This window comes from Odocoileus virginianus, chromosome 1, assembly GCF_023699985.2.
Source record: "Odocoileus virginianus isolate 20LAN1187 ecotype Illinois chromosome 1, Ovbor_1.2, whole genome shotgun sequence".
Taxonomy (NCBI): Eukaryota; Metazoa; Chordata; class Mammalia; order Artiodactyla; family Cervidae; genus Odocoileus; species Odocoileus virginianus.
In genome coordinates this window covers 14,921,055-14,936,769 of record NC_069674.1, presented here as the reverse complement: position 1 = coordinate 14,936,769, position 15,715 = coordinate 14,921,055, and the positions used below count along the sequence as shown (strand labels likewise).

The 15,715-nt window shown below is 39.4% G+C and overlaps 1 protein-coding gene across 1 annotated transcript in view; it reads right to left on the bottom strand.

Annotated features, from left to right (window-relative positions):
* KDM7A (lysine demethylase 7A) overlaps nucleotides 1-15,715 on the bottom strand; it is a 72,578-nt gene that overhangs the window by 14,942 nt on the left and 41,921 nt on the right. The window contains exons 4-10 of the mRNA XM_070464968.1: nucleotides 13,972-14,132; nucleotides 11,992-12,133; nucleotides 11,514-11,700; nucleotides 10,399-10,561; nucleotides 5,300-5,387; nucleotides 3,985-4,091; nucleotides 2,650-2,741 (exon numbers count right to left, since the gene is read on the bottom strand). Of these exons, the coding sequence (XP_070321069.1) occupies nucleotides 2,650-2,741; nucleotides 3,985-4,091; nucleotides 5,300-5,387; nucleotides 10,399-10,561; nucleotides 11,514-11,700; nucleotides 11,992-12,133; nucleotides 13,972-14,132 (940 nt within the window). The remainder of the gene's footprint in view (nucleotides 1-2,649; nucleotides 2,742-3,984; nucleotides 4,092-5,299; nucleotides 5,388-10,398; nucleotides 10,562-11,513; nucleotides 11,701-11,991; nucleotides 12,134-13,971; nucleotides 14,133-15,715) is intronic.

Genomic DNA, 15,715 nt, shown 5'->3' with positions numbered 1-15,715 from the left:
GAAATGGCAACCCACTCCAGTTTTCTTGCCTGGGAAAGCCCATGGACAGAGGAGCCTGGTGGGCCACAGTCCACGGGGTTGAACTGAACACAACTTAGCGACTAAACAACAGCAGATCTAAGAACGTTTGACCTTTAGATGCCCTTCACACACTTACTGCTGCTCCTGCTTTACAACCTCTCCCTGGTTTTAGCATAGTTTATTAAAACAGACTAATAACAACAGTAACACTAAGTGCGGACTACGTGCCAGGCTGAGCAACAACAAATTAAATAACAACAAGAAAATACCTGAGCGGCTGAACAACAGCAAATGTGCCAGGCAAGATACAGCTGAGCACGTTAGAGATGTTAACTCATAAATCACTTCAACACTAGACAAGAGGTTCTACTAGGACTCTCATTGTACAGGTTCGAGCTTTATCAGCAGCACAGCTAAGACTTGAATCCAAGCCTCTGACTCTGGAGTCCACACCCTGAACCACTAGGCTACTAAGCTGCCTCTCAATTTAGAGCAAGGTTAACAATTAACTACAAACATCATGCTTTTAAAAGTGTACTTCAGATGTAATGAATTAACAGTATCTATTATTGATGAATTTTGTTGTTCAGTTGCTTGGTCGTGTCCGACTCTTTTCAACCCCGTGGACTGTAGCACGCCAGGCTCCTCTGTCCTCACTGTGCATCAAAATCATCCACAAGTTTGTTAAAGACAAAGGTTCATAGCCTACTACAGATCTATTATACCAAAATCTCTCAGGAAAAAAGGTTATTTCTAAAAATCTCTAAAGGCAATTTTGATAAACACACAAGCTTGAGAACAACTTGTCTAAAGCTTTCAGAAGGAAAGGAATTACACAGTTTTTGCAAGATGCCCTTTGTTTTTACCTTGTTATATACGATATACTTTTGTAATCTGTTTTTGCCTTTACTTGTCATTTAGATGATGACATCTTTGACGCTGATTTTTATTTTCCTATATGCTTCCACAGCGCCCCTGCTCTAACGGGTATACAGCAATGATAAAAAAAAAAAAAAGAAAGGAAGCATAAAATTATTGGGAGGGTAATCTATTACCCTCAGAGAGTAAAGAATCTGCAGGCAATGCAAGAGACGCAGGTTTGATCCCTGGATGGGGAAGATCCCCGACAAGGGAATGGCAACCTACTCCAGTACGGCTGCCTGGACAATCCCATGGACAGAGGAGCCTGGCAGGCTACAGTCCATGGGGTCGCAGAGTCGGACTTGACTGACAGACTAACACTTTCCAGTATCTTTTAGGTGGCTCAGTAGTAAAGAATCCGCCAGTCAATGCAGGTGATGCAGGTTTAATCCCTGGGTCGGGAAGACCACCTGGAGTAGGAAATGGCAACCCAGTCCAGTATTCCTGCCTGGAATATTCCATGGACAGAGGAGCCTGGTGTGACAATCCATGGGGTCACAAAGAGTCAGACACAACTGAGCAACTGAACACAAGCACACAGCAAGTATCTTTTAAGAGCAGGATTTTTATTTCAAGTGCACATTTGAGAAATCAGTAGGGAAACATATTTTCATCAGATAAAATATTTATCACTTATTAAAGCATTGTGTGTAAAGTTCCAGGAAGGAAATAAAGATGAGAAAGTCCCTGTTTTTTAAGAGCTCATAAATGTAGACAACAGGAAATGGACACATTACTTTATGGACATTACTTTTAAGTCCACTGGCACAAGAGATATGCTATGGACATATAATGAAAGGACCTATGAATTCCAAATGGAGAGATCTGAGATGACCTCTTAGAGGTGGTAAGATTCACATGCAAACTAGACCACAGTTCAGGGAAAATGGAAAGCTCCTGCTTGAACCTGGACCTCTCTTTTCCTTTGTTCTTACATAAGACCAGCAGAGGGATAACAGCATAGACTTTGCAAACACAGAGACCAAGCTTTCATCTTAGGTCCACCAGTTGTCTTGGGCAAGCACTTAAACTCTGAATCTCAACTTCTCCATATGTAAAATGGGGACAACAAAAGCACCCCAAACTCATTTAGTTGCTCTGAAGAGTAAATGAGTTAGTAAATGCATTTACAGATATAAAGACTAAACACAGTGGTTAGCACACTATGTGAGCACAAAGTTATAATTATTATTCCATATCTACATGTTAATTTCTTAGTTAATATCCCAGATAGTCTCAAATTTACTTTCTTTTCAAGATTAAAGAAATACTAGGTACTTCATTCTCATAAATATAAAACCCAGCACATCTGCATATACTACTAAAACACAGGTTGAACTTCTCAGTTAAAGCATGATTCCTAGTCCTTCTACCACTCCCATTCACTGACAAAACAGCATAAAGGCTCTGTTTTCCTGACCTTGCCATATGAAAATTAACAGTTCCCCTGATGGCTCAGATGGTGAAGAATTTGCCTGCAGCACAGGAGACCCAGATTCAATCCCTGGGGTGGGAAGATAGGGAATGGCTACCCGCTCCAATATTCCTGCATGGACGATTCCATGGACAGAGGAGCCTGGAGGGGCTACAGTCCATGGGGTTGCAAAGAGCCGTGGACACAACTGAAAGACTAACAGTTTCACACTTTTCACTTTCCTGACCTTGCCATATAAAAATTAAATTATTTCACCAAAGACAACTACTTACTTCTTTTTTCATCCATAATTTTAAAGCAGTATGCAGTGCTTTCACTCCCTGTACTAGGTAAGTCTGAGGCTGGAAACCATCCTCTCTCAATTCTGTGGGAATGAAGTTAAGGGGGAAAGGAGTTAGGTTCTGTGGCAAAGTGTTTAACTTTAGGCTTTGAGTAACCATCAAATATCAAACAAGTTAACAGAGAAGGAAAAAAGTGAAATAAGAAACAATCAATTGACAAGATGAGAAAGGAAAAGAAACAGAACTACACTAAATACTAACTATTACCTCCATCTTACACAGCAGAACCACTCAAGACACCCACCTCCACACAGTGCTACAAGGTGTGAGATGGGGTTCTTACTACTTGTTCCTTCCAAAGAAAGTGAGCCCACCTCACCCCTTTTAAGGAAACAAACCATGAATGAGTTCTATCATTTAATTCTGGGCATGCTATCCTGCAAAAAGAGTCATTGATGTCTTTTCATTCTACCTTTTCTTCTTGTGCAACTTTTAAATGAGAAAACCCCCAATATTTAGAATAGACTTTGCTGTTTAATCTGTTTATACCTCTTCTTCTGTGGAAGTTAATTATAATAGTAGCACTATTTCCAAACTTACTAGAAATGTAAGACAACACAAAAACTAGATCGACTGTATTCTCATGGGCACAAGTGTAAAGCAAAATAGATAAAAGTTAGAAGTGACACTGAGTCTCCAACTTGACTGCTCAAAAATCATTAAACCAATAGTAAAACACTAAAATCTGAAAAGCCACATAAAAATGTAGCTTTCACATTTAAAGGGGTATTTCCCCACCCACCCACCCCCCAAAACCATTCTTCTTCAGCCACAGATGCACAGCCTGACACTAGCTGGTTTACACTAACAGGTGCCTTATTCTGACCACATAACGGTCATAACAGTGACAGCACAGGCACCACCTGATTCTCTCAGGACAAGAGAGTTATTCCCTTGAATTTTTTTAAAGCAAATGCTTGGGGACAAATATTAAGTAACAGTCTTTGGCTTCAACTGCGTTTTTTGCTAGGGAGGCACTTTTACATGCCTGATAATCTGTGCAGGTGACTAGAGTCCCACGAGAAAGGAACACTTTTCAGTACTACCTGTGTGGTTCCAATGCAGCAGTTCATGTATTTTTACAACTATGGACTAGAGATCTCCTAATTTGTTAAAAAGGTTCTGAATAGGGGGAAATCACGCATTTAAAAAACAAAATAGGGACACTAGCCATCATATTTTTAAAAGGACCTCTCTGTCAGTGACTTAAAGTGAATTTACAAATATCATGCATCACATGAAACAACAAAATGTTCAGATTATTACCTTTTAGGGTTTCCAGCAAGTTTTTGGCTACAAACCAACATATGGCTTCAAAGAAAGGGAATTTGAAAAGATCTGGTGTTTTAAGTCTTTTTTCCATCTCATAACACCTAAAATAAAAGTTGAAGAAATTCAACATTAGCATGTCCAAAGTTAAATGGAAGCAACCAACTTAACTGAAATAAGGCAGCCCATGAGACCGAAGACCAATGGGGTCCTACACATTGCTCAACACCACACACGTGGGTAGGACTGAGTCGTGATCTGACTCAGGTCTGCCCTTATCAGACCTGACAGTATACTGAAGAATTTACACTGGGCTTCAAAAAGATCACCCCTAAGGATCTGTAGCCTAGTTTTAACAGGTGGAATTTTACAAGGGTTCCACTGTAATAAATACAACACGTTTAGAAATCAGCTCCCTGTGTTGGACAGCACTCCAACATCCCCTTGTGGAGTTTTCTTTAGGTCCCACTAAGCATTCCAGCTCAGGACCACACTTGGGAGGGGTCAAGGTGAGAAGGCAGAAACCATAGGGTGAGTTTTCTCCAAGAGTCCTTGCAACAGTCCATACAGCCAGGAGCCGTCTTTCTCCAGGAACAGCTCAGGTATAAACAAGATTCACTTGGCAAGTGCGAGAGTTTGGCTTAAAGCTTCGTGCCCCATAAGTACCAGTATCTCTTGTAATAACTTCACTGATGCATGGCTTCCAGGGTTCCCCATGGGCATGCCAAGTTACAAGTCAGGAAAGTCAAAAGACATGGCTCCCTACCAGGTTATTTCCAGTTCTCCCAGTCCTTGTGCAGTTTATCAATGAGGAATCATTTTACCATAAGCAATGTTGCCTAATAACATTCTTCTCTGATTAGGCTACCAGAGGAAGTTTTTGCCCAAAAGTCAGATTGTCACGCAGAAGGGGAAATAGTTGGTAATCCTTCACCACAGCAAAATTAAAACAGGTGTTTCCTAACTTCGAATTGTTCTGTCCCAGCCCCATATGTTACACCTGAGTCTGACCTGATTTAGTTCAATTCTCTCACTGTAAAAAGAGCCAAAGGAGAGCCTATCCATCTCTGTAAAATTCTGAAATGCGGGGAGATATTTAGTCTCAACTTGAATAAATGAGTCTTTTTGTTTTAGATTCATCAAGGTGTCCTCCTGTCAAAATTTTAAGACAATATTTTTGTTAAAAGTTTCAAATAATTTCTCAGAGCCTATCTCCACGAGATCACAATCAAATGTGTTGCTGAAATTATTTAACTTTCAAGTCCTATTCAAGAAAGAATGAAAAGATCCTTCAAGACTTGATAACACAAACCTGAGCTGCATGCCAATGTTAAGGTTGTGCAGAAAGTTCCCCCCAAAAGCCATACAGTCCTGAGAAGTGAGCACAGCATGAATCCACCCTGAAACAGTTAAAAGGATATGTCAGGGACTGTTCAATATTTAAACAACACAAATGTGATATCTACCTGTTTTACGAAACACACAAAAAATCAGTTTACCTCATACTTCAGTGCCAGAGAAGCTAATGTCTATTATGATCTAAAGATGCAATGATTCAAGTATTTATTAAATGCCTATTCTATGCCAGCTTCTGTACTGTGTTTCAGATTAATGCATTGACCCAATTAGACAAAATTATGGTGCAGAAGGAGGTTTTGGTAGTTGTTACTGTTTTCATTTTTTAGTTTAAAAACACATCTAACTTTATGTTAAAGATTTTACTCTAAGACAAGTCAAATCTGGTTAGAGTGACGCAAGCACGTTTTCATTAAATGAACAACTGGAACTGGCTGAGCCCCTGGCGTTCCTAGTGTCATCCCGAAATGATTGCCCATAGGGACCAAGCAGAGGAGGATTGGTGGGACTCCACCCAGGACCTGCCTCTAAGAAAGAAAATGTAGTTCCCACGTATTCCATTAGGCAGGGTTATGGCCCTACAAATACAAACACTGGCGATTAGAATGATATCTTCCCATAAAGCCAACATGTTTCCAAAGTGAGGCTCATTTCTTTTTTTTTTTTTCATTTATTAGTTGGAGGCTAATTACTTTACAATATTGTAGTAGTTTTTTGCCATACATTGACATGAATCAGCCATGGATTTACATGTGTTCCCCATCCTGAACCCCCACCCACCTCCCTCCCCATCCCATCCCTCTGGGTCATCCCAGTGCACCAGCCCCGAGCACTTGTCTCATGCATCCAACCTGGACTGGCGATATGTTTCACACTTGATAACATACATGTTTCAATGCTGTTCTCTCAGATCATCCCACCCTCACCTTTTCCCATGGAGTCCAAAAGTCTGTTCTATATATCTGTGTCTCTTTTTCTGTCTTGCATATAGGGTTATCGTTACCATCTTTCTAAATTCCATATATGTGCATTAGTATACTGTATTGGTCTTTATCTTTCTGGCTTACTTCACTCTGTATAATAGGCTCCAGTTTCATCCACCTCATTAGAACTGATTCAAATGAATTCTTTTTAATGGCTAAGTAATATTCCATTGTGTATATGTACCACAGCTCTCTTATCCATTCTTCTGCTGATGGGCATCTAGGTTGCTTCCATGTCCTGGCTATTATGAACAGTGCTGTGATGAACATTGGGGTGCACGTGTCTCTTTCAGAACTGGTTTCCTCGGTGTTTATGCCCAGAAGTGGTATTGCTGGGTCATATGGCAGTTCTATTTCCAGTTTTTTAAGGAATCTCCACACTGTTCTCCACAGTGGCTGTACTAGTTTGCATTCCCACCAACAGTGTAAGAGGGTTCCCTTTTCTCCACACCCTCTCCAGCATTTATTGCTTGTAGACTTTTGGATAGCAGCCATTCTGACTGGCATGTAATGGTACCTCATTGTGGTTTTGATTTGCATTTCTCTGATAATGAGTGATGCTGAGCATCTTTTCATGTGTTTGTTAGCCATCTGTATGTCTTCTTTGGAGAAATGTGCTTAGTTCTTTGACCCATTTTTTGATTGGGTCATTTATTTTTCTGGAATTGAGCTGCAGGAGTTGCTTGTATATTTTTGAGATTAATCCTTTGTCTGTTTCTTCATTTGCTATTATTTTCTCCCACTCTGAAGGCTGTCTTTTCACCTTGCTTATAGTTTCCTTTGTTGTGCAAAAGCTTTTAAGTTTAATTAGGTCCCATTTGTTTATTTTTGCTTTTATTTCCAATATTCTGAGAGGTGGGTCATAGAGGATCCTGCTGTGGTTTATGTCAGAGAGTGTTTTGCCTATGTTCTTCTCTAGGACTTATGTAGTTTCTGGTCTTACATTTAGATCTTTAATCCATTTTGAGTTTATTTTTTGTGTATGGTGTTAGAAAGTGTTCTAGTTTCATTCTTTTACAAGTGGTTGATCAGTTTTCCCAGCACCACTTGTTAAAGAGGTTGTCTTTTTTCCATTGTATATTCTTGGTGAGGCTCATTTCTAAGAGATGATGTGTAACTTTTGAAAGAAAGGTCTTAGAGACCAAACATAAAGATGTTATACAAATGTAAATAAATATATTCACATACATTTGCATGGAAAAATTGACTGTTAAAATAGACAGATCCCATTTTCTTTATACTTTTCATAATTCGATTTGTCATTGTTCTGTGATACAGTATCTAAAAAAGGCCAAGAAGACTAGATTTCAAGTGGTGGCCATTTGTGTGTTCAAAGGCACAAAGTCTTGAGCTTGACCCTGAAATCACAAATTTGAAGTCTGTGTCGACTTCAGATTCTGGTTTGGAGAGTTCGGGGCAGGGTGGGCGGGGCTGTCACAGGATGGGGAAGCTCCACTGTCCTCTTGTGAGCGGGAGCCCGGGTGCGACAGGCAGGACAGGGCCACACAGCAAGACTGTCCTGCATTGGCCAGGACTTTCAAATATCTGCTGGGCATCCAGACAGGTACAGAATCTGTCACTGACTGAGCCCAGAAATGACAGCTCCATTAATATGAAACAGCATCTTTTGCAAGGTTTTGGCACAATTTTCTAGGAACACAACTAGGTAGCCTGTACACTGAAGAAAATTTATCAGTTGCCAAATACCTTGGTGGAAAAAAACCCACACTATCTATAGCAGTGGTTCTTCAAATGTGGTCCCCAGACCAGCAGCATCAGCCTCAGCTGCAAGCTTATTAGAAATGCGAATTTTCAGGCCCACCCCAGAGCTGCTGAATCAGAACCACTGGGTTAAGGCCCAGTGCTCTGTGTTTTGGGCTTCTCAGGTGGTGCTAGTGGTAAAGAACCCACCTCCCAATGAAGGAGATGCAAGAGATGCAGGTTTGATCCCAGGGGTGGGAAGATCCCTTGGAGGAGGGCCTGGCAACCCACTCCAGTATTCTTGCCTGGAGAATCCCATGGTCAAAGGAGCCTAGTGGGCTATGGTCCACATGGTCGCAAAGAGCTGGGCAGGACTGAGCACACACACGCTTCGTGTTTTAATAAACCCTCCAGGTGACTCTGAGGGCCCGTGTTGTTTGAGAACCACTAATCCACACCAACGCTATAGACCCTGAGCTACCCGCCACACACCTGTACTGCTTAGCTGGCCTGTGCATCACCCTGCCTTCCAATGCTGCTGTGCCTGAGCAGGGACATTGCAAAATAGTATTTTATTATAAATTACTTCTAATTTCTTTATAATCTAATTAGGTTATTACATCAATTGGGGGGAGGGAACTATTGGTGCTGGCGGTTATACTGATGATAAATTTGAATTTAAGATTTTAAAACAGATATAACAAAATATTTACTACAAAAGGGAGCTTTGGGGGTCTTTAAGGGAGGGGTTTGGCCCATTCACAGTGAAAATATTGATAGGTATCTAGATTTTCTAAATTCTGGTAGTTCTAGGCATTTGCTCATTCATTTATTCAAGACACACTTCTTACATACTCCAGAGCCAAAGCAAGAAAGCAGGGCCTGTAAGATCCGTGCAAACTCTGCAGCCAGTAAGGTCACCCAAATCAGAAGAGCACAACTCTCAGAACCGCCGGCCTGCAGAAGCCATACCCCGCATTCAGGCACCTCTCAAAATGATACACCTGATGCCTGTACTTGAGGCTGTAACTAAGGCTGATACTCAATCCCTTCCTAGGCTCCCTCAGAACATACTCATTTGCCTCCTAATTATCCCAGGACAGCAGCCCAGATTCCTACAGCAGCCTTGGCCTTCAACATCAGCGTAGAGCTGACCAGTTAAAAACTGAAGGGAATATCATCAAAATTTTAAAATTTTGTGCAAAAGACATTATCAAGAAAGTGAAAAGACAACCCACAGAATGAGAGAAAACACTGCAAATCATATATCTGAAAAGGGTCTATTCAGAATATATAAAGAATTCTTACAACTCAACAATAAAAAAGACAGCCCAGCTTAAAGATGGGCAAAGGATTTAACAGACATTTCTCCAAAGAAGACATACAAATAGCCAGTATGAGAAACACTTAGCATTGTTACTCATTAAGGAAACACAAATTAAAACCACAATGAGATACTAGTACTTCACACCTACTAGAATGTCAAAAATTAAGATGAGCACAGTGTTGGTGAAGATGTGGACAAACTGAAATAACTGTACATTGTTGGCAGGAATGTAAAATGGTGCAGCCATTAAGAAAACAGTTTGGCAGTTCCTCAAAAAGTTAAACATCATTAAACCATATGACCCAGCAATTCCACTACTAGGTATAAACCCAAGGGAAATGAAAACAAACCTCCACACAAAAACTATCACACAAATGTTCAAAGCAGCACTATTCATAACAGCCAAAAAGTGGAACCAACCCAAATGTCCATCAACTGATGAGGGGATAAATGAAATGTGATACATACATGCAACGGAATATTATTTGGCCATAAAAAGCAATGAAACACTAATAAGAGATACAACATGGATAAGTCTAGTAAACATGATGCTAACTAAAAGAAGCTGGATACAAAAGGTCACCTATTATATATGAAATGTCCCAAACAGGCAAATCCAGAGCCAAAAGAAAATTAGAGGTTACTAGGGGCTGAGAGGAGGGGAAATGGGGAGTGACTGCTGCTGGTACAGGGTTTCTCTTTGAGGTGATGAAATGTTCTGGAATTAGATAGGGAGAGGGTTGCACAGTTCTATTAATCTACTAAAAACCACTGAATTGTACACTTTTAAAGAGTGTGTATTAAGGTATGTGAATTTTTCAAAATAAAAATGAAGGCAAATGACATAAAAACACAATGCCAAAACAAGTTGAACCACAAGAGAAACCCTCTAAGGGACAAAGACGTGAAAAGTTCAACATAAGAATTATCTCTCAGGCTATGCAAAGCTACTTTCCAAACATGTTAAACTCAGAGGTTCCAATCAAAAGCTGACTCTGTGATGAGCAATTGCTATGGGGAGCGGGGATGGGATTAAAACCTTACCTGTAGGAACAAATAAGGTATGTCCCTGCTTTACCACACATTTGTAGCATTTATCCACCTTATCTCCAAAGAACACTTCACTCTGGGTCACAGATGAACTCCAAGATTCATAGAGGGCCAAATTGTCATCTGTTGGCTTTATCAAATAAAAAACCTTCTCGCCCTAGGAGGAAGTAATCACACTATTTTTGAAAAAGGAAATGCCATTCTCAGGGTGGCCTATATTGATGCAATTTCCCAATACAATGTTCTAAAGTACATTAGATCATTGTCAGATTTCTCAGAAAGACATATTTCACATGCCTGATCAACAGCTATTGCCTTTAGTAAGCATCTTCACAGGTACTAAGGCTCCCCCTCCCAATACGACAAGGGGTCAGTAAAGTCATGATGGAGAAACAGTTACAGGAGAGGAGGGTAAAGAATCACAAGCATCCTACTGATCTCATGTTCAAGGTATAGAAGTAAACACAGGTTAACGGGGCCCAGGTTACAGAGAGTCATCTCTGCAAACTCCGCCCTTTCTCCCAAGACCTGTAACACTACAGTTGTTTTTAAAGACTTGTGAACAGACTTTCTTTAGTGACCTGACCCTCTGCTTTCACATGAAGCAAAAGAGCTCAAGGCACAGCATCAGAGTCCAGAGCGTTGCTGATGCACAGGCACGTGGTTTAGATGAAGATCTGGTTCAAGACTGTCACTGTCCTGTGACGGTGGAAATGCTTCCTATCTGTGCTACCCGATACAGTAGATGAAAAGCCCTAAGTGGCGACAGAGCACTTGAAATGTGGTTAGTACAAATGCCGAACTGAATTTGACATTATGTTTATTATTTAAATTTAGCCCCATGTGCTAAATGGCTACTGTATGGAATAACACAGTTCTAGATAAAGCAAGGTATATATATATATGCTCCCAAGGAGAATTCGTAACTTTATGGGCATTCCTGACTTATCCAACTAGCTGTCTTTAGCCTGACTTTAAGATCAGAAGCAATTATTACTAACTTTGCTCCTTCTCATGTATCTGATTCACGGATTGACTGGTAATTGACTAGAGGGAAGAAGACTGTATGTTTTTGTAGTTAAGTGAACAAAGAAATACACCAAGCTTACCCAGAGGACATGGTACCAAACTGAAGTCCCACCAAAATCAATGTGGAAATCTGTGTAGCTGTCTTGAACTCCCATTAAGCAGTATTTCTGAACAAATGGCTTGGGAAAGACTGAATCATCTGGCCAATAATTTTCCACCCAGGAAAGTTTTCTGGCTATATCAGGAACCTCCACCAATTCAGACATCCTTTAAAAAAAAAAAAAACAGACACACACAAACACACACACCCACATCATGCAAATTAAAACTTCTTAAAACTGCACCTCCCATCTCAACCCCAACCAAGAAATTGACTGGAACTCAAGGCTAACAAGAATACTTAAAAGTTTGAGCATGCCAAAGCAAAATGTACAACATAGCTATATCTCTGGACCACTTTAGGAGTCATAATTATGTTTCTTACTAAAATAAATTCATCATTTAACTACATTTAGCTAACACTCACAAGGCTAAATCAAAATGCCCAGAACTACTCACTTCGTATCTGAAAATTCAAGGCTGATCACATTTAACACTTTTGGTCTGTTGGGATTCGTGAAGTATTTCACATAATTGTGAAGTGTCATTTTGCTGTCTGCCTGCCTTGCCACATCAATGACATCTATCACTTTGTCACCACCTGCAGAGAAAAATTATCGTCTTATTATTTTGCTTAAGAGTTTTATCAATAGATGCCCTAAAGAAAAATATTTTAAAGACCACATTTACTGCACATGATAATTAAGCCATCTGTAATAACTACATACCTAGACAAAGACTCTTCCTATATCCTTACTTTTTAAGTCCAACTAGAACTTCTGAACAAAGGAACAATTTTTGAAAGAATAAAGCAATTAAGTCAAAGCTACATAATTAACACCGAGTGTGAAAATTTATGTGTTTACAAAGGTTTCCATATAACAATGATTTCTTGTGCAGCTTATGACAAAAATGTATATTACATTGGCAGGTAAAAACTGTGCCACATGTTCTGGCTGTTAATTCCTGGTGATCAATAATTATAATTAATAATTCTACACAAAATGTGGACACAGACTTTTCCCTTTTACTTCTTTAACACTTAAGATTCTGAGTCCATCATTGTGAGAAACCAATCAGTCATTGGGGAATTAGTGAACAAATTAACCAGGACAAACAATTTCTGCTTGCCGGGTAGTGTCTTCTCTCCTAATATTCTGCTTCAAGAAAAAAATGAAACAAAAATCAGTTCATATTATTGTCTGTGAAATGAGTTCTAAATTGGGATTAATTTACAATTTTCCTATAAAACCATGAGGTACTGCATGTACAACACTGAATCACCCTAAAAGCCAGTTAGTTTTACAATGTCCTACAGGGTAAGGTGAAATTCAAAATACGGCAATACTTAATCTGAAACAGGAAACAAATAAGTGCCAGTTTCTTACCTGAATGTAACTTTAAACAAGTTAAGAAAGTCAAATAGACTATATTATATTTAGCAGGCAAAACAATTCTGTTAACTGAAGCTTTTTGCAGTATTAAAAAAGTTAGCTATCAAGTAGTGTGAACATTTTACCTACACTTTTATTACACTAGCTATTTATTTTACAATGTTATCTATACAAACAGGTTTACGTGAAACCTCAGCCTCATCATCTAATTTATCAAATAGTTCAAAACTAAGCTGAATGTGAAGTCAGACAATTTAACTGGATTTCCTCAGTTAAACAATTGGCAATGTCAACCAATGGATCGATAAAGGGACAAATGCTCAGATTATTTCATGCTCAGAAGATAACATACTGGAAAGAATAGACAGTTTGAGTCAAGATAGACTTGAGATCTAATCCTCAAATAATCTTTATCTGCTTTGCTGACAAGGAATGAGATCTACATAAAGTCAGCTTTCTCTCTCAATACGCTGATGAGAATTAAAGAAGTGACCGAAAATGTCAACAATAATGCAACAGATAAAGGGTCTTCGACCCTGCTTCTTATACCTTTCTGAGACTCAATACAAAGCATTAAGTCCAAACATCATTAAATGGCAGTATCCTCAAGTCATTAAAGTAAAACTAGGTTTGAAAATAAGCTTCTCTTTTCTAGGCAGCAGGAGGTTACTAAACCAGGATCCAGAAATCTTGTACCTGAATGCTGCTACCAAGGTCTAGAACTCACCCAGTTTCCCAAAGACTTCTTTTTCATATCTGTAGCTTCCCCTCTGTAATAATTTTTCCTAGCAAGTATCAGTAAATTTGAAGACAAAAAACAAATAAAGCAACAGGATGAGGCTGTACAGAATGCTTCCTTCTGTCCTTCTGAAAGTAGGTCTGCTGAGAAAAAAGTTTTCAACGTACATGACATTGCATTTCACTTTTCCTGACCCAGAAACTGAACTAAACTAACACCTCTTCATTCAGTTTTTAGTATTTTAAGATAATATCAAGTTTATTTTTACCGTGTTTTCCCAAGCAATTAAAGGAATCAAGTTCGTACCTACATAACGTTCCACATCCATAACAGAAAAAGTTGGTGGAGGGAGCCTGAGTCCTAGATCATCTAATTTGGGAACCATTATAGGGACTTCAAATCCATGTTTCTCCAGGTATCTTTGTGTCAGCTGGCTGCCATGCATCTTTACAATGATTTCATCGGCACTAAAGAAAACATAAAAGTAAAACGTCATCTTTGCTGATAAGTTCAGCTAAAAAAAAATCTGGTAATGGATTAATTCATATGCTATATTATTACCTGTATCAGTGGTTCTCAACCTATCTCATACCTAATTTTCCTTAGTTATAATGTTTTATAAAGCTCCTTTTAGTATCCTACATATAATTGGGAAAATATATGTGAATTATATAAAATGCCTTAACTATAACAAGAGAAAAAACAAACTATAGCAAACTATGGATTGCAATATGTAAATATTCAGGTAAACAACACTAGAAAAGGTAACAGAATAACAGTTCAGTTCAGTCACTCAGTCATGTCCTACTCTTTGCTACCCCATGGACTGCAGCATGCCAGGCTTCCCTAACAGAATAACAAAATAATGGGATGCCTACTATTAGTCGTAATGAATGGTTGGATTTAAAAGAAGTAACAAGATTAGAAGTAACTCAACACATGCTGCATAGAAGACCAGAAGAACAAAAGGGAGGGGGTACAATACAATAAGAGTTGGTTAGGATAAGTAAAACCAGATCATATTTTATCTGGCTATAAAATTCTAATAAACAAATATTTATTAGACATCATAAAGTCTCCCGAGACATAGAACAATTCATGTTTTCCTGCAGACTGGAGGATGACTAGCATCCATAGTCCTTACTCATTGAAACAACGTCCAAATGCCCCAGTTGAGAATTCCTGATTTAAAAGATCATTATCCTAAGTATTTAATAAGTTTTAATACATTAGTCACCTTCAGTCACTAAAAACGGGTGCATTCTGGCTGCATTCTTTAATGACTAACCTGTTCTAGGCATTACACTCAAGTGAGGTTTGTCTGTCCCTTTTCACTGTCTCCTCAGTTCAGTTCAGCCACTCAGTCGTGTCCCAACTCTTTGCTACTCCATGAACTGCAGCATGCCAGGCTTCCCTATCCATCACCAACTCCTGGAGCTTGCTCAAACTCATGTTCATTGAGTCAGTGATGCCATCCAACCATCTCATCCTCTGTCGTCCCCCTCTCTTCCTGCCTTCAGTCTTTCCCAGCATCAGGATCTTTTCCAATGAGTCAGTTCTTTGCATCAGGTGGCCAAAGTATTTGAGCTTCACCTTCAACATCAGTCCTTCCAATGAATATTCAGGACTGATTTCCTTTAGGATGGACTGGTTGGATCTCCTTGCAGTTCAAGGGACTCTCAAGAGTCTTCTCCAACACAACAGTTCAAAAGCATCAATTTTTTGGCATTCAACCTTCTTAATGGTCCAGCTCTCACATCCATTCATTACTACTGGAAAACCATAGCTTTGACTAGATGGACCTTTGTCGGCAAAGTAATGTCTCTGTTTTTTAATATGCTGTCTAGGTTGGTCACAGTTTTTCTTCCAAGGAGCAAGCATCTTTTAATTTCATGGCTGCAGTCACCATCTGCAGTGAGGAGCCCAAGAAAATAAAGTCTGCCTCTGTTTCCCCATCTATTTGCCATGAAGTGATGGGACCAGATGCCATGATCTTAGTTTTTTGAATGTTGACTTTTAAGCCAGCTTTTTCACTCTCCTCTTTCACTTT